The sequence below is a fragment of the Trichoplusia ni genome, chromosome 11 (assembly GCF_003590095.1).
Source record: "Trichoplusia ni isolate ovarian cell line Hi5 chromosome 11, tn1, whole genome shotgun sequence".
NCBI classification, from domain to species: Eukaryota; Metazoa; Arthropoda; class Insecta; order Lepidoptera; family Noctuidae; genus Trichoplusia; species Trichoplusia ni.
This window is the reverse complement of record NC_039488.1, coordinates 3,746,677-3,767,163: the sequence shown is the minus strand read 5'-3', so window position 1 is coordinate 3,767,163 and position 20,487 is coordinate 3,746,677. Positions and strand designations below refer to the sequence as shown.

Below are 20,487 nucleotides of genomic sequence, written 5' to 3'. Positions count from 1 at the left end.
CAATAGTTAAAAATAAAACTGGAGATTTGTCTGATAAGAACAATTACCGACCGATTTCCTTGGCTACAATTGTGGCCAAGGTGTTGGACAGTGTGCTCGACTCAGAACTTGATAAAAATATTAATATTCATGATGCTCAGTTTGGTTTTCGCGCGGGACTTTCCACTGAAAGCGCAATTCTGAGTCTGAAGCACACTGTCCAATACTACACGGAAAGAAGTACACCTGTGTATGCATGCTTTCTTGACCTCTCCAAGGCATTTGACCTTGTGTCGTATGACTTTTATGGGAGAAACTCAAGAAAACCCGCGTGCCTACACAGGTACAACGGATTTTTCATTTCTGGTACCAAAACCAGAATAATTATGTAAGGTGGGCAAATGCCTTCTCGGACACGTACAGGTTGGAGTGCGGGGTGAGACAAGGTGGTTTGAGTTCTCCTAGGCTCTTCAACTTGTACGTGAATGAGCTTATAGTTGGGCTCAGCAGCACACGAGTGGGATGCTGGATTGACAACATTTGTATGAACAACTTTAGTTACGCAGACGACATGGTGCTGCTGACCCCAACTGTAAGTGCAATGAGGCAGTTGCTTGCAATATGTGAAACATATAGCATTCAGCATGGATTGATGTACAATGCTAAGAAGAGCGAGTACATGGTTTCAAGGCCCCCGGTAAATGTACATTGAATGTGCCCGCAATAAAGCTAAATGGCATTGAACTAAAGCGGGTAGAAAAGTTTAAATATCTTGGACATTACGTTACAGAGGACCTTGAGGACCAGGTTGACATAGAACGGGAACGTAGGGCATTGGCGGTTAGAAGTAATATGCTGGCCCGCAGGTTTGTGCGTTGTAGTAAACAAGTTAAAGTCACTCTATTTAAAGCCTACTGTCAGACTTTCTACACGTGCAGCCTGTGGTTCAGATATACGCAGAGGACGCTCAATGCCTTACGTGTCCAATATAACAACGGGTTTAGGATGTTGTTGGGGTTGCCCCGTTTTTGCAGTGCCTCCGGTATGTTTGCGGAAGCCAGGGTAGACGGCTTCCACGCGGTAATACGCAAGCGGCTCGTATCACTACTGAGCAGGGTCAGGAGCAGCACCAACAGCATCCTGCAGGTTATTGCGGAAAAGCAGGACTCAGACATCCTGAAAGCATTTATACGCGCACAAATTTTACTATAAATCTTATTATTTTGTAATTATGTATGGACATTGTTCTGAAATAAAGATTATTATTATTATTTGTATCTCTTTATAGTCACGGGATCACTTCATGTGAAGAGACCCGGTCCTTTTTAAAGGCTTGCACGGGGACACAGGTCCAACATGTAGAGGCCTTGTTGAGAATTTTAATCTAATATGTGACGGGGTATCTACTAGGGATCATTCATCTCCGCTCTATGGGAGAACGGACATGAAGAATCCAAAGTAGATACAAAACTATTGCAAGAATGTGTGTATGAACAATTAGGCTATTATATTATGATAAGTTATGTGGACCAGTTAGTTGGATTTTCCAGAAAACTATGACACCTGCCTCTCTACACATGGTAATGTAAATAAATTGGCAGGCGGTGACTCGCCGCTCACTAGATGGGCCCCCTATGATACCGTCACGATTGACAGCAGGTGGGCAACACCAGTGCGAGCGGCTAGGGGTGTAGAGAGGTGCGACACCGATTTCACCATCGCGGGCTACAGACCCGGAGCGGGTTTCCTCGTTATTACGCCATTAGACACTTCCACCCCGAGCATATAGCTCTAGCGACCCCTCTCTAGCCAGCCAGTTAAGGCAAGAAAGAGCTGGGAGTCCCCATAAAGAGTGACCCCCTGGGGCATTCAGGTTCCGTTGTGTCGCTACTCACAAACAGCTCGCCACAAGCTGCCCTGCGGATGTATGCTCCTACATAGACCTTCAGATACATTTTTTATTTATATCTCAAGGTTTGAAAAAGCATACTAATATGCCCTCTGGTCTTGCGTTATTCCATGGAGAGAGAGAACGACTAGCCCCGAGGGGTTTTATTATTATTATTATTATTATATTTATTTTGCTGTGTATGTCTATGAAAATAAATACTGATGTTTGTCTATACACAGTCCAGTCAATTCTCGTCAATATAATATCTTGTCACTCACATTTTTACATTTCTGTCACGCAGATAAGTTTCAATCTTTTTCATCGGTTTTATAATCATAATTTCATATGTTCGTTCATTAAATAATCTACAAAAGGCCTCAGATATTATTTCTGAGAGCTTTATTGAACAATGAAATGTGATTTCGTTTTTAACGATGTCGTACAGAACGTATGAAGCCGATGAAAAATGTTTGAACGTCTTGTTCACGAAACATAAACCTAGCGGACAGCGGAATATTCAGTCCGACTACAAAATCAGAGCTATTAAGCAATACAAGGAGGTTATAGCAGATGTAGCAAGAGAAACATTAAATCATGTCGCTGAGATCCGTGACGAGTTCAAACGAGCTAACGATGTAAGAAGGAGGCATTTGGAGGATATAGCGATGGTGGTGAAGGCACACCAGAAGGAGAACGTCATCATTGACAAATTCCTTGGCGACGTGGAGCGGTTTGTGTGTCGCTTTAAAGCAGAACTCGACAAGATGCAGGAACTCTTTGGCAACATTATAAAGAAGTTGCCGAATTCGACGCTGAAATCCTTTGCATAAGTCGACCTGATTGGCCCATCATTCCTGTATTGCACAGAGTCTGAACTACGCCACAGTATTTATGTGAAGCTAGCCTGCATTTTCAAACTTTGCCTTCCACATTTGCTACAAGGGAAAAAAATTAGGAATGAAGAATTTATGCGAAAATGAACAGAATTTTATTGAAAGCTGTGATCTCAGTAAAAGGACAGCTAAGCCTAACTCAATGTCCTAAAAAGAGGTTCCATTTAATAAATGCACCGACCAGTAAATAAAAATCGTAAAAGTAGAAAATTGTTAGTAAAATATTTTCCTTTTTAGTAATGTTCAGTGACAGTAAAATGTAATTGTTAATAAACATTTTCAATCAAAAAATAATGTTCTGTTATTTTAAATATAAGACTGCCTTGCCATAAATGGCAGAGAAGTTTTTGAACTCTATTTGCTTAAAAGGTGATAGTATAATATAACTTGATGTCTTTGAAAAAAAGGTTGAAGATATCTTGGGAGATTTTGGAGATACTATAATTTTGTAAATGGCAAAGTGGAACGGTTTAGTAATATCACACACCAAAATTATCATGAGGAACATATCTTAAACCGAGACTACTGTGGAAACCAGAGATTTGTGCAAATGTTGTGTGATGAGCATGATCATTTGTTCTGGTGTCTGGGTGTAATTTATCTATAATATGTATGTATTTAGAAATATTTAAGTAAGTTCATCAGTTGTCTGGTTACCATAACACAAGCTCTGCTTAGCTTGGGATCAGATAACCGTGTGTGAGTTGTCCCAGGATATATTATATTATATTATATTATATTTCTCTAGACGGTTTAGAGCGACGCCTAGCATCCACAATGGCAACAGTGTTTACCTAACTTAAGAGTTGGTAATAGGGGAAGGAACGTTCGAAAATGCACTGCAGACTTCCATGGAGTACGGTACATGTAAGTATATCTACAATGACTACAAATGTGCACTGTACACATATAAATAGAACCTTTTTGTTGAAGTTACGTAAAAATATTTATCGTTACTTTGTGTTCTGTTACGAAAAAGCTGTGTAATTTACTTTCACTTGCCCGACCCCGACCGGACCAATAATCGCGGCCCGGCTTTCTATTGTTCAAGCGACAACAAAGGTCGAATATTATACCTTTTTACCATCAAACCCTTCAGAAAAAATCCCTTTCACATCAACCAAAAAGGATAAATACTTATACTTGTGTATCTTTGTTTTTGATATCAAACGAATGCGCATTGTGTTTCGGGAGTTGTTGTAGCACCTGATATCTGATGAAACTGTTGCTACGGAAGAAGTCACAGGTTACGGTAAAGTTATCTAGGAATGAGATCCTGAAACTACACGTTCTGTCTGGGTGTAATTTATCTAAAATATTAATTGTTATTCAAACTACATGGCGTTGTGTGAACGTTGAAGAATATTATATTATATTAGTCAGACACAAAATTGCATAAGAAACGGTCAAGCCAGTTTTCTAGGAGTTCAATTACGTGCACTGTGACAGGGGAATTTTATGTATTACATTTCTTCTTATTACATAATTCTATGCAAAATACTATGAACTTCATAGTGCGCGTTGCATATGCGTCCTATGTACTAACGTATGCTTCTAACAAATTTGATAGCATGCTAACCGAATTTAGTATTGTAACGCAACATAAGTTGCATGTTCTGTACATACATATACATCAGGACCTGTTTGGTACTGCGAATACGGATAATAACCATAATTAGTGCTGATTACTCAAAATGTGCCAACACTGCTGAACGCGAATGTACTCATGTATACAAATGTTATCTATTACTGTTGTGCGTTAGTTGTAGCTGTGTTTGCTTGTACCGAAACTATATATAACGACCTGAATTTATGTAACTTGAGCTCAATTATTTTTTGACAATCGTAATTACTTCTAATAATGTAGTTAGAATACGCTTATTAAAATTGCTTTAAAACATGTCAGAATTTCAGAGTTAGTAAATTATGGCCGGTATCTTAGTCTCCAGCCAAGTTTTTTAAAGTTTTTGGTTCAATGAAGGTAAGCGTAGTCTTAATATGCGTTTCGCACTTATGGTTTCCTTTGTATGATATTATTTGAGCCATAATTGACACATCCCTCTTCATTAGCGAGGATTTTTCGGGTTAAAATACCCGATTACAATAACGTGGCTTTCTATTTATGAAATAATTACCAAAACCAGTTCATTAACTTCTGGGATTATCCCCAACGACGTCATAAACATGCAAACTTTATCTCAATGTAATATAAACATAGATTAATCCGACACTGAACAAGGAAATCCAACACTACACCACTTAAATTAAATCCGTCGTACAGAAGTCAGACAAAGCTTAAAAATACTCTTGTGGACTCGATGTCAGTTCCAACTGCGGGTCTATTTCCATTAGCCGGCAGACAGGCGGCACAATGGAGCAATGGTAAGCAAGCTGTTAGGGCATAATGAAGGCATTGTACGTACGCTGTGCCCGCCGATGACGTCATTATCTGCAACCTCTTGCGAACTCAGCTGAACTGCCACCGATGTGATATATCGCTACCGAATTCGATTTATTGGTGTTTTGCACAATTGTATGTTATGTCTTATTATTCGATTAGTCGGCTAGGAAATGTTTGGTGAAAACTTCTGGAAGGCTAATTCTGTCTAAAAAACAACTCTCCTTTTTCGCGGCATCGGCAGTTGGCACTTACTAAAAAACAACCTATCCTTAATTTGGAACACGTCAACTGTAATTAAGAGTTCTTTATATAAAATGTATCTGAAAAAAATAAGCTAGCTTATCAATAAAAAAAAACAACTGAACAGTAACATCCATATAACTTTTTTAGTGTTTCCTTTCGAACGTCGAACGTATCACGGTCTAGATGTCAAGCTCTCAAGATAAATCACATCTAGTTGAATTTATTGGCACATGGGCGCCCTCAATTACTACAATGAATTTAATAGTCCCACTGTTCGATATAATTGAATTGCTCCAGACAGAATCACAGATTTTCAATAAATTTACAGTGATATTATCGTTATTGCAGGAGTTGATGATATTGGTGACATTATATTTAATGGGACCAATTATTATTTTTATCTTTACATGCATTTTTAGGCTTGCAGAATCATAGGGTAAAAATGAAGCCAAATTACTAAGGATCTGCTGTTTGTCAGAGTACCAACTCGAGTATGATTCGATTGAAACAACTCGCTAAAAGCTTATGTTGGAAAATATCTCATCATTGGCCTAGCTTTTTCCCAACTATGTTGGGGTCAGCATGGAAAAGATCTACTGCTGGGAAATAACTGCCCCATTGCTGGAAGAATATCTCTCGAATCTTACAGGCCTTAAAGCTACTGTTTGTTAAACCACCTCACAACTCCTTAAGAGTAGATAATTGTCAACCCGTCACCATCTCATCTGCCTGCCTCTTCTGTTTATCTTTTCCAATTCATTGTTATACTGAAAAAAACATATTTTGACCCACAAGTAGAGCATCCCAGTATGAATATTCGATATGGTCTTTTAAAATCCCTGTATTTAAATTTATTGATGAATAATTATTAACGAATCCATACATGAACCTAGAGGTTAAAAAAAACCTGGTGAAAAAGTATCAGATGTCGTAAAGCTTTTTATTGATAGGTTAACATAAAAGATGGTTCTGAATTTCATACTTTGGAAGATTTTAGTAGTAAATGTAAGTGAATATTAGTGTAGTTGAAAATCGCGTTCTCTATTTGGGTGTATGGATTTTTTCATCGTATGCTCAGATTTAAGCCCGTCAAATATAGACATTACTGCAATTTTTTTTTTACAAATTTATTCTATTAATTTTTAACAATTCTTCAGCAACTTGTACACATTTCTTATGTATTTCGGTCAAAATATTTGCAAATTTATTAATTATAAAACCGTGATGGCTACTTAATAAACGGCCCGGAGTAAATAAATTCTGTTCTTTAAAAACTCGACTTTAATGACTTGTTTTCGTTAAAATTATTAATTGCCGGCAAATGTTGGTAAAAATCTTTTACCTTATAATTTTTAACAAGTAGGAGCAGGAAAATGTTATTATGAACGACGTTTAAATATGAAAGGCTATTTGGGTTCTTGCTTATTTATTTTAATTATTATTCGTGTAAATTTGTACATTTTTTTATAGTGTATTTATATTTTATTTTAGGGTATTTTTAAACTTATGACTATATTACATTTAAAGGCATTTCATATTCTAAATATTCAAAAAAGTAGGTGGGATCTTTTGAGACATTCAGAATGTATTATCTTGTATAGTAAAAAAAGAAATGAATATTCGATATTCGTACAATTCAAACGTTATTACACGTGATTGATCATATCGTAGTCTTCTACACAACAATATAAATCTTTATTAAATGATGTAACGGTTTACTCACGCGGATCTTTTCCTTGTACCTGTGACCACGGGAACAGGGATTCAAACTACCGCAATCTCAGGCAACATAGAGCGAACTCGACACAACCGGCGTGGAAACCGTCAAATGTTTGCCAAACGTTGCATAGAGAGTCTACCATTGCCTCTGAAAGTAAAAATGTTGTGAATGTGAAAGAGGGGTACTGCTCTATGACATGTAGAGCGCTGTCTCGCTTTCTTTATAACAGTACCGTAGCAACAGATGGTGGTGCCCAAAGAGGTTGCAAACACATTTGTCAAACCTCAGTGTAGTTTGTTTATGATCCGGTTTAACGCGCCAAGACACGACTGTGGCGATCATGGACTCACAGACCAAATAAAACCAAATAAGATACCTGATATCTATTTCTTTTTATACAGATAAGTACACAATACTTTAGATTTTTCTATTTCTTTATTCGTTTTCTTATTTCGTATCTTCGACACGGAAAATACAAGAATATTTTTTTCAATCCACGCTAGTTTTACTATCCTTTAGACACTGTTTACATTCCACACAAAATAGAAAAAAATAATTCACAAATATTAAGTCCAACTCACATCAACTACAATACAATAGCGGATACTTGAACTAGTTTTAATTCATTATTTTGCATAATATTTCGTTAACTCTGAGAGATTCAAAAGCTTTCAGACATGGCCCCTATTTAAGCCCTCAGTGCCGAGCAGGTGGAACTTATAATGCACTTTCAGTTAACTTCGAAGATATGAACAAGTTTTCAGTGGCGTGCGTTTCATTCTTGCTTGTTTTATGGCCCATCACGTTAACGTTATCGTGGACCGTAAAGATTACGATCGTAACGTGTATTATGTCGAGTTGTTGACAATATGTGTTCAATTTTCTACGTGCTTCAAATAATGTAATTGTTGAGAAATCTTACGTTGCATTTTTCAAGTTGCTTTTCTGAAGTGAAATTTATTTTCTGTTGTGGATTGTTATTTGTTACAGAGTTTAAGAGTACGTGAATTAAAATTTCATCGGATTAACCGTTAGTTTTAAAAGTCGATTTAAACGATGTATCTCAAAGCAGGCAAAGTACATACAATTTTCAATTCAATACGTACTTTTCTCAATAAATATAAGAAACCGCTGATAAACGGTGAAGGAATATGAGGAAACCTGGATTCCAAATATTGGAATCTGCCAACCTGCAGCGAGCTAGCGTGATGATCAATGCTCAACTCTTCCCTATACTGGGAGAGGCCTGTGCCCAGCAGTGGACGTACATATAAGTATTGTGACGAAAAAGAAAAGAATGAAGAAACAAATGTCAGTCACCCCAAAAACGTAATCAATACTATCCATAAAAGTCATGAGTTTGTCATGTTGGTCAATATCTGAGGGTCTATGAGGGATTGATTTCATCGCTTGCTACGTAATGTGATGTCACCCATCAATCACATTCGTCCTTGGCATTGGCAGATTAATGGAGCACGTTCGATCAATTCTTGTTTTATTGAAAGAATCGGAAATTACCGAATAATTAACGATGCTGTGTCTTGTGTGAATTTGTGGAAATAGTAGGGTTGATTTTGCGGTTAGCGGGTCTGTCTAATTAAATTGCTAGTTGTTCTCTTCGTCTTAAAGTAGTGGCATTAAGTAATCATGGTATTGGTATAAAACTGTTATACGCGAATAAAATTACACTAAGGAACACATTTTTGGTTTTCACGATTTAAAGGGTATTCGAATGCTGCATGTAGATTATATCTTACATATTGGTTACCTGTTGCAAAAATGTAACATTTCATCAGAAAATGAAGATATTTTTACAAAAAAAATGTTTGCAAAATAAAGTTTCATAGTCCAAGTAAATGAAATAACGCAGAAACTAATTTCGTTACGGTAAGTAAAAGCGAATATTTTGCAAGATGTAATCAAAGTACCTTAGATTTTCCTGCATGTTTATACCAAGTATTGGATACGTGTGGCTCGTGTAGTTTCAGAGACATTAATTAAAGGAGGCTGCCAGCACAAGAAGGCGCCTCTTCGAGATCAGACAAGCAACAACACACGTCCAGAATACTTAGAGCCTTCACGTCTCGACACTTCTAACTAAGAACGTGTACTTTGACGAAAAAGTCGGGTAGTCGGAGGTCTTATTAAATTGGCTGTTCCTGGTACACACGCGTCCAATAGATTAGTTTAATTATAACACGCTCCTAATAAATGCCTCTATCTTTGCAAAGGAAATTTTCGACATACTCTTCGGTAGTGACGTTCGTAATTTAACTAATACGATGACGATATGATGGAAACCATGTACGTTCATGTTTAATTTCACTTATATGAAGCAATGTTTTAATTAAAATAAATAAAATTTTAATTGAAGTCGGTTGTAAGTTATTTTGTTACAAAATATTAGTTATAGCATAGTTTCACTGGGAAAAGTAAACGTTCTTTACTTATTTTAAAACGTCAACCTAGTAAAGACTCAAAGAGCAAGATAACTAATAAAAAAAGTAATAAAAATTCTCAACAACACAAATAACCGAACTCCTGAAACAGTTGTTGAATTGAAATACAAATTGAAACGAACATACGTACATGTAATAAGATATTGTACGATCAGAACAATAACGCATCGAGACAGTGAAAAGTTTTAAACGTATTTTATACGTCGTATCGTTGACAAATATCAGCCCGTTGTCATCGATCAGGGCGCTGAACGGGAACAGATAAATTGATGAAGCATTTTTCGAAATCGACTCCGTGGAACAGAAACGTGAAATGTTGGTATCGGAGCGACATAATAGGCACCCATGTATTACGCAAAGTCATGTTTATCTCAACATCAGTTTCCTCGTGAACACCAGAACAGTGAAATAAAGTTTGCTGTGTAAATAAGTTGCTACGATTTATCAGCTGATATTGAAAAAAGTATGTTGTAGTGTTTTATTTGTGTAAGTGTTGTTTGGTTTGGTTTCGAATTGATTGTTTTGTGTGATTGATAGGTAAGTTTTAATTAAGTTAATTTTCTCAGCACGGATAGTATATTTGGGCGATATGCCGCGGGTTTGATTCTGGCGTAGGTCAAGCTTTATTTATAGTCTTTGCGCATGTACCTTGAATGTTTATGACGACCTCTCGCGATATTAGGATTTAATAGCTAAGTAGTCGTTTATTAAAAGAAGAACTTTACCTATTTAACTTATTTTGTAGATAAAGTTTCAAAATGACGCAAAAACCTTTTTATTGCTCCTGGTCTAATCCCAATGCTGTAATTTATCAATTGTATATAAATAAAAGACTATCCAAGATTTTGTTAAAAAAATACCACAAACACTGGCGACTTATCCAAAATTCATGTAAATAAAAACAAAGACTTCCAAGAAGTTAAATTAACTTTATTAAACCTGTATACGTAGGTATTATAAGACTTAGTTAAGATAATGCATACACCGCAGCGCAATTGAGCTTACGGCTACTCTCTGATGCTCTGCTTACAATGCAGTTACGTTGAGTGCCCACTTATGTTTTACACGTACTTGACTGGCTATTACATCTTGCCTTACGTCTCGTATGCGTTAATGCGTTGAGATTTCATAATAAGAAGATTATGAATTGTGTAAGATAAGGCCTTGCCGACTTTTTATTTTGTTAGTGTAACTTTAGGAGCAATGTTGATAGTTTTGTGTATCGTGATCACCTTTGCGCAGTAATGATATGGCAGGAGTTAAGCCAACCCAATGTTTAATATTGTTTATTAAAAGAGTTAGTAGAAGGAGTTTCATTTTGAAATAAATTGTTATGTAATGCAACGGTTTAATCACGCCTTGTAACATTAATTGTTTATCGGGATAGCCCGAATAGTTTCGGACCTAAACATAGTCCGTAACCGTAGTGGAAATGACGGTGGCGTCATTTAATTAAAAATCACTCATCGACTCTAGTTGCTTTAAAAAACTTCCTATTCTATCCTAAAACACTTAAAGAGCAAACATTACTCAGTGAACTCCAACGAGTTAATTCTTCAACCATACTGGCAGTTAGATCCACATGCAATCCCACATTAGACTGGGCCAGTTATCTGCAAGCTAAGAGCGTCAGTAAGACGTACTTAAGAGCTAAACCAGTACAGACAGACTGGCCCCTATCGCCGGGCCCAACGGGCGAGGCTTACGCGTCCAGTAATAGATACACCACGTACTGGTACCACACGATAACCCTGTAAGTACTGTGAAATGGGTTGTTTACGTATTACGATAAATATATTGGACTTTTTCGGGCACTTGACATGCTTTTTACTTATGTTACTTATGATAGTGTCTACAGTGTTTTGTGACTCTAAAAAATGTATCTCTTGTTATTCAGATCGAATAAGTAGGTAATTATGTTAAAGAGAATATCAGTATTATAGTAATAGGTAGACCATTATATGGAGAAAGAAAAATACAAAAAACTACATAACCATTTTAAAAAGTAGTGTATTTCAATGCTTAGAAATATGTTTAGTAAAAAAGCAAAAATCACTGAACGTATTTAGACGTAATTTGGCACTCGTTAAATATTAAATAACCTGAATAGTTTTACACTAACATAGGATTATTTTTATCCCGATTTTATGTTCCCGTTTGATCATTTTCGATTAGCATCGAGTCGGCCCGCGGGCAATAGCTAGTAATGCAATTAAATTATCTGTGAAACGTTATTCTTTGGTTCTGAATAAAACATTTCGGGACATTTTATTTGAGGGCGTTTTGATTTTTCCATTTAAGTTGAACATTTGAATATACGGAGGGGGAAATAAGACGATTAAAACAAGAACTTCCAGCTAACGCCAGTGTCAGATGTGAGAGGCTTTAGGTTCATTACTGTACTGGGTTCAGTACCTAGTTAAATGTCTCGCTTTAGGGTAAAGCAGTAGTCCAAAGTTGGACTGGAGGATTTTTCGAGAAGACTTTTTACTAATTTGAAGTTTTATTTTTATTTATTTTGTGCTTAGTGGAAATTTTTCAATCTTATTTGAAGATTTTAACATTTTATCATTTAACAGATTAAAAAGGAATACGTAGAAAGGAATTCTATCCTTGTGTTGCGGTGGGTTTCGATATTCCAGTCACATGCACAAAGACACCCATCTATTTATAATTAATGTTCAAATCAATGTTGAGGTTTTCCAAAATAAATAAATACTTTATAATCCGCAATCTAGAACCGAGATAATATTTGTAATAGTACCCTCGGAAGCTATTAAAGAAAAGATGAACTGACAAAGAGAAAACTCCTATTTCTAAAGACCCCGCAAACCTAATCCGAAATTCTCCACATACAGAGTAATTTCTTGCGTTGTTTTATTAAGAACTTAATGAAACATAGCTAGCGAAACATCTGAGCTGCAAAGAAACGGAAACGTCTGTATCGACTAATCAGTAATTAAGAAGATAAATAGTGAGCGTTCGTTGTATTTTCCAGTGGATCGCTAAAAGCAAAGGTTCATCCGGCACACGAAACAATAGCAGTTTATTTATATTTGCACGGCTAAGTCTTTCCGTGAAAGCTCGTTAAGAGGACAAAGCCATTCTGTTTATTAGCTCTCACCTGGCCCTTTTGTTATTATTATGGAACAGACAAAGATTGTTGAAAGAAACAACATTTTAATGTTGTCCTGGTTTTACATTAATATTATGTCTTTGTGCCTTTAAAATCAGAGTCGACTTCAAAGAAAGAATGACAGAACGTACTTTTTGTGTCACAATTGTATTGTAGCTTAGGGCTTTATCTATTGACCGTCTATTGTTTTATACTTAATCGAAATCTTTGATTAAGCAACAGAAACAAATGAAAAATCCTGGAATAAATGATTGTCTTTTCTTTTGCCTTTAGTTATATAGGTTTACGTGTATCACCGATTTATGCGATTATACCGTACCTCCGTTGTCCATCCATTTGCCTAAAACGTCTACATCCACAGACAAGATACATTTCATATTTAGCTGTAGGCCTGCGCCCAGACCTCTTAGTCATTGATTGCTAATGAGAGATCAAGTTTCAATGGTTGTTGACGATCACGAACTTGTTATGTAGGTCAGATTCAATGTATACCGATACGTGTACAATTCTAAGAAGCTATCGGAATATTTATGAGCTAGCAGTCTAGCAGTATCGAAAGCCATGCAGGGGACACCTTTAAAATAACACAGGTACACGTTGTTAAAGAGAGATGTGGCTACATGTTGTGTAATGCGTCATCTTATTTTCAGAAATGCAACACTTAGACCGTATTTCATTATTAGCAACTGTTTTTTTTCTTATACCTACCTAGAATATAAGAATTTCATAAATTACTTTAATGCGGCAGTCTTTATATTACATAACTCAAGCATTAAAATCCTCGTTTTCTCAGTACTTGATAACGGAGGACGCAAATATGCGGTAGAAGTCTTTATTTAGTTGTTGAAGATTCGAGCAATTGCCTCTGGGGTCTAGCATTGTGTGCGTCTTGTGAATCCAAATCACGATACAATAAAATTTACAGAAATGCTAAACACGAAGGCGTGACTGAACGGCGTTTCATTAGGGCAAAGTCAATTACACGAAAAGCCGCCGCGAACATATGGTGGGTCATATTTCAGCTCAAATAACGTTCATTTTCCCTCATATTCAGAATGAAAAAAATTCATTAATCGAAAATGAGAAACATAAAATGTCGTAAATATTCGTTTTATTTTCGCCTTTATTTTAATATTTGTCGTGTTCCGATGTGTCTTTATTTCTGGGGCCTGATTACTGGATGTTTTATATTGCAATATTACATTCCGATGAGTTATATGCACGCCGTTTCCACTGTTACATTAAGAGAGTAAATTTAACCGGTTGGGAGCTGTGGCGCTGAGGTTATTAACATTTTTTATTGCTTTTTGAAAAAGCTGTTCAAGAATAGTACGCTGTGCTGATATTTAAATAAGATTATCTAGCGTAAAACTATATATACGTAAAACTATATACATGAAGTGACTGATAATTTTTTTAAAGTTTTGGGACCTTAATTTTTCAGAAAAGCTCCTATATTAAAAAATTTAAAACATCAAGTAAGCTTTTTTCTTCTTATACATATGTAAATGAACAAAATGTTGCTACAATGCAGTGTGGCAAAAATGTATGTTTACATTTTTGCCACAACAAACACCGCTTTAATTAATGTCCTCAATTAAAAAATCTTAATACCTTCTGGCGTGCCAGCGTAATTAATATTTACAATTTCTTAAAATCAATTAAGATTTCAAGATCAAAGGATTTGCCTCTTCCATTTAACTTGTAAAGCTTTGGCGCTTAGGAGTCAGACATCTTAACGTTTAGCAAGTATTACGCATTTATATCTGTTCATAATTTCAATATAATTTGAAATTGATGCGAAATTTCAAGAGCTGTTAACGTAGCGGCTTACGAAGACATGTTTTAAGTTTTTGCAAGAGCAAATGCGTTTATTATGAATGGAAAAAAGCAGATTTCAAAAAGATTTATACTAAAACCGTTTTTTTTTTATAAATCTAGTGCGATACGTATAAAATTAAATTGCCGTAAGAAACGCATTTTCTTAAAACTTAAAATGAAATCGTTGAATGATTTTTTTTTCGGAACAATGAACTAAGAGCATTATATATATTAGCATTAAATATATTTATTTATTTATATATATATTACATATGTATTTAGGTTAAAGTTAGTAATTATTTTTAGTTATAGCTTCTTTCTTTTTTGTTTTTTACACACTATCTGCATCTCTTCTTATTCTAACTCTCCCATAACGGGCCTGCTGGAAGAAATTTCTGTTGAAATAAGCTGTGCCTATGTACTATGTGTTCTATCTTTCTTCTTTTCTGTACTCTGTGTGTGTATCTGTGTACATAAACTATTAAATAAATAAATAAATAAAATAAGAGCCTACCAGCACCTGTTAAAGAAGAATGGTTATCTGAGAGAGATATTGCTATAATATAGGCTGAGACAACACTTTTCTATAATCAAAATGATTAACTTAACGCTATTATTATTTTCAGCACGATCGCCGAGGTATTTGCCACTTAATACGTAAATTCTTCCAACTATCAAACGTGAAAGACACAGTTAGTGTGATTGTTCGAAAAGCTCCTAACGCAACCATAACTAGAATGAGTGAATAATACTGTAGCAGGAAGTAGTAGGCCCTCTGGGATATCGCTATGTGATACTACTAGCTGTTGCCCCGGATTTCGTCCGCGTGGTTAGGAGATATAAGATAAGATTTTTTGAAGCCATCAAAGATGAATATTTTTCCCCGTTTTTGCTACATTTTCCATTGTATCTTCGCTCTTATTAGTTGCAGCGTGATGTTATATAGCCTAAAACTTTCCTCGATGAATGGTCTATTGAACACAAAAAGATTTTTTTAATTAGTTCCTGAGATTAGCGCGTTCAAACAAACAAACAAACTCTTCAGCTTTATTTATTAGTATATAGATATAACATTTCTTTTCTTAAATAGAAACGTTACTAATTAAATGTAATTCGTCTTAGCCAGAGTTTTTTCTTCCATACCAATTAGTCCCAACGGCCGCTAGAAAAGGCTTATTAGGGTATTTGACAAAATAGAAGACTGTTTAGCCCTTCATACAGATTTAAAAAAAAAATTGGATTCGTCTTTTTTATTATTTCGTAAACAAATTAAAAGATTTAAAATTGTCTTGTGACGTCACTTACCAGTACGCTTCTTACTAGCAAGTGATTTTTTTAGCCTCCACTATCATACTTAAGTGTTTTTACCTTCCTTGCTTTTAAATGACGTGCTAAAATGAAATATACGTATTGAATATTTTTTGGGAATCTGTCTGACGGACTAACAGATTTATTTAGAGATTTAGTACCTACCTCTCTAATACCTACCTCTATATTTTTTTTAAATCTATAGACTAAAAACAAACGAATAGCGATTTCTCTGGATTTCAACAAGAACTAGTATCAACACAAAATGCAACTTATCTTGGTGCTCAAGTTGTAACAGTTAACTGTGAGAAACGGGTCGGTGTGGTTAAGCGATGCGATCTTTAAACCCAATATATTATAGTCTTACTTGGCTTCGTGTACGGACTCAATTTTTGAATCGCTCATGTTAAAGTAACTTCTCTGGAAATATGTTGAAGTCACGAAGTACGCTTGTGACGTATGGTTCTTGACAGTTTGGGATACCGGCTCTGTTCTTGCTGGTTCTAAATCCAAAAACTAGACTAATTGTGGTTTATCACGATTATTAAACGTTGTATCATAATGACGCCGATCCATGTTGGTTTATATAAATATAAAAAAAATCTTAACTAAATTTACCGTTTGTCATCAAAGACTAGCTAAATAATTTATTCTGGTATATATAAAATAAATATATGTAATAAATAACCAAGATCAAGACCCCCAAACTTGTAGAACTGGATGCATCTAAGTCCAGTTATGTGCAATTAGCATTAGTTGTGTCGTTTGCAAGATTGTGAAATTGTCCGCTCTACGAAATAAATACCTCTAGAAATAAACAGTAATTTTCCTCTTTGTATTATTGAGTAAATTATCCTAAGAACATTTTCCTCAATTTTTTTTAAAAACCCTTAGCAACAAATGTAATAATCCTATATAAAATATATCTGTTTTTAATATGAAATTGCTCCAGAATTTAATTGGTCTTCATTTCATCAATAAACGGGACGCCCGCGGTGTTGGCAAGCCCGCGCTGTTTATTAATTTTTATTACTGGCATTCACACGAATTTTGATATCAAAGTTGATTGTGTCTTTGATCTAAAACTGTGCTATTGTTAGTGATTTATTAGCGTTGTGATCTATTGATCCACTTTAGTTTATTGTTAGTGAAAGAGCATGGCGTAATGAAAATTTTAAGCGATGATTTAGTGTTTTGTTTTAAGAAGGTTTTTGATTCTTCTTTTAGAAGCCTTGTGAGTCGCGGGGATAAAATGCATGGTAAAACATATTATTTAATGCAATGAAGCTTGAATGAAAGTTATATGATTAAAAAGCAGTCACATCTGAAAAATTGTAGCAATTTGTTAATTTTATTTCAATAGAAACAAAGACCTGCTAGTTTAGAGTTTTAGAATGTTACAACCTCATTAGGCTTTACGAATATAAATAATAAAATCCTTTTTGAATTGAAGTTTCCATAGACAACATTTCGCATAAATAACAATGTCACATATAAGTTAATAGCTATAGATAAGGTTTATAGTATTATTTAGTTGCTAAAAGATTATTAATTTAATCATTCAGAAATAGTGTTCATACATTTTAATACAAGTTCAGTGCTTGACATGGAGGAATTAAAGGATATTGACAGTTCAAAATCCAAAGGCAAGTTGAACACTATTGGGGTTTTAGAAAAGTCTTGGGACTATGTATATGTACTCTTCGTGTACGTTCGTTCGTCACACGCATAAGTGTAGGATGAAAAATATCTTTCATTTGATATTTTATAAAGGTATTATTCCGATGATGAAACTCACTTATTTGAACTAAATCCTGATACTATTGAACCCATCCATATTTTTACAAACTTGTTGAATTAAATATTTTTACTTCATCATTGCAAATCATATTGAAACTATGATATTTCATGTCAATCTGCAGGTTTTATTAGCACAAAGTGCATGTTTCATTGCAACGCATGGCTTCTAAATAATTTGAATGCACCACTGAGGAAATATGATGAAAAATATCGTGGCAAAAAATCGGGTCTGAAAGTGCTTATCATAGTGGGCTAGCATGATGATCAATACTCAGAACCTCAAAACCCAGCAAAGCTAATGGGACATTTATATTATGCTGGTAAACTAACTACTAACCATTGCACTAGACCAATGAGGAAAAATACATGAACCGAAATACAAAAATACAAGTTATATGGAATGTTAGTTTTCATAATTAAATTGCAGATGCAAGCGGTGGAGGTGGAGAAAATGTCCCTATAGGCCACAAAGAGGAACTGACAGACTCGCAATGCCAGGACTGTAATGATGGAGGTCAGTAAATAGTACAACTCATAAATAAGTGGTATAGAAAATAATAGTCTGGTGTTAAATACAAGGAATGAATAGGTCATGGGATAGCAAAATTCTGGGTATAATGAATATATGTAATATTCGACAGCATTCACACAACGCCATCTAGTGTCATACTAAGCAAAGCTTGTGATATGAGAACTAGGCAATTGATAAATAATAAATGAACAATGATTCTAAATACATACAATCATAATATAGAGACATTACGCACACAGACGGATGATTGTGCTCATCAGAAAAACATTTGTTCGGTGTGGGAATCGAACCCACGATCGGATCACTAGCCACTAGGCCAACATAACAGCGTGTAAAAACATATATGTACATAGGTGTTTGTCAGTTGTCAGAGTAGGTTCAATAGGGTAAAGTCTTCTACTCAAGATAGTAAGTCTACCATAGGGTTAAAGCTTTGGTAGCCCTAATCTGGCATCGTATGGTCGACCACACGTCTTTGGTGACACCGAATTACCGAAATTCGAAAACCTTAGCTTCTTAAAAATAGCTTTCAATGTCAAGTGTTACCACTGATGTGCGGTCGACTGTGCAGGTGTTGGAGATGTTGGCGAGGAGAAGAGTGTTACCCGGGTTGTTGGGCTGAACGATGTTGATGCTGTTCCTTGGAATGCACCGGTCACCGGCGAGTCTGGCGGCGAGTGCGCCTGTTGTCTCTTCTGGAGTTTACTGTGCCTTAACGTCATTTGTGGCATAATGCATCTCACGTAGTTGAATGAGAAATTATTAATGTAACTCCAAATGTTGACTCTAAAATGATTTTTATTATATTTAATTGAGTTGAGGATTTTTTTCTCAAATTATATATTTTCGCAGTATAGGTTTTTTTTTCTATTGTCCCAAAACTGTCACATTATTATCGGCTTACCCCGAAATTTTGAAGTTGTCAGAATGTTATGAAGACGGTTTAGGTTCCGGAAATTCTACAATATACTGTACAGGAAAAAGGAAGTAGGTGATGGTAGCAGTAGTAGGTGGCCCGATAGATAAACGTTATAAGTCATCGGTTACTTGGCCTCTGACAAAGTTATTTTTAAATTTATAAACACTAGTAATTAAAGAGCTCAGTATAATCGACATCACGTAGTTCTATACATTATTGATTAAACAACTGCAGAAACGACACTCATAAGTTGTGTATTATGATTAATAAACCTACCGCTTGGTCGGAAAGCGGGCGGTGCAGATGCGTCGCGTCCGGTGGGAGCGTCCGACGTGCGCTTGTCTTTATGGTGCCCTGACCATCCAAGCACAGATGTGACACCCAATTGCTATAGAAAATTAACGAGAAAAAACGTATTCCTTTGTAAGACAATGTATTCAACATGTCATTGTGTTAGCAATTCGTAATTTGAAGACCATGAATGATACAATATTTTCGTTGGAAGAAGAGCGTGTGTAAAACTCCTAGTAGAAAATTAAAACTATTCAATTTTGTGATACTAGTTTTTTCTGTCGTATATTGGGCAGGTTAAATACAAATCTGTTTGAAACATACTACCAATTCTTCTTTCTTTTTGAGTCCTATGAAATGAAAATCTATCCCGATTAGGATGATCAAGGTCTCGATCGTTGATTTTGGAAAATTCTCCCCTAGTGGTGATGTATTAATAGGTCATTCTTAACTCAAGCTAACTTTTGATAATGCATTATCCACCTGCCAAATAGCAAATCAAATACTCTACTGCTGCTCTACATCGATGAGTACCAAGCTTTAAAACACTTTACTTTTAAAATCACTTTACTGCTTATTCAATACTGTTTAGTGTTATTCTTTGCCCTACGGTCAGTGTAATTCCACAGCAAGTTAGCGATTTATTATCGACTCCTTCAACGCGGGCACGTCCGCCATAGTTTATAGTTTTCGCAACTGTAACTTACCAGTAGAGTCGGCGTGCAAACCTATGCAAATCAACAACCATTTACCCTACAATGAACGTAATTTGTTTTAATGTTGCCTATCTTGTATCTGCTTCTATTTGTTGTTTTTGTTCGTCAGTATTATATTACACTTGGATTACATGATAATCTATACTTCTATACTAATATATAAAGCTGAAGAGTTTGTTTGTTTGTTTGAACGCGCTAATCTCAGGAACTACTGGTCCAAATTGAAAAAATCTTTTTGTGTTGAATAGACCATTCATCGAGGAAGGCTTTAGGCTATAAACCATCACGCTGCGACTAATAGGAGCTACGATATAATGGAAAATGTCAAAAAGAACCGGGCAGGTATACCTAAATCATAACTTATATCTTCTACCCACG

At 35.5% G+C, this 20,487-nt stretch overlaps 1 protein-coding gene across 1 annotated transcript; it reads left to right on the top strand.

The window, feature by feature from the left end:
- The first annotated feature begins 17,242 nt into the window (after nucleotides 1-17,242).
- On the top strand, nucleotides 17,243-18,978 carry LOC113499041. The gene is made up of 3 exons (XM_026879370.1): nucleotides 17,243-17,497; nucleotides 18,079-18,165; nucleotides 18,755-18,978. Exons 1-3 carry the CDS (start codon nucleotides 17,458-17,460, stop codon nucleotides 18,928-18,930), a joined length of 303 nt encoding a protein of 100 aa, XP_026735171.1. The 5' UTR covers nucleotides 17,243-17,457; the 3' UTR covers nucleotides 18,931-18,978.
- Nucleotides 18,979-20,487: the final 1,509 nt, after the last annotated feature.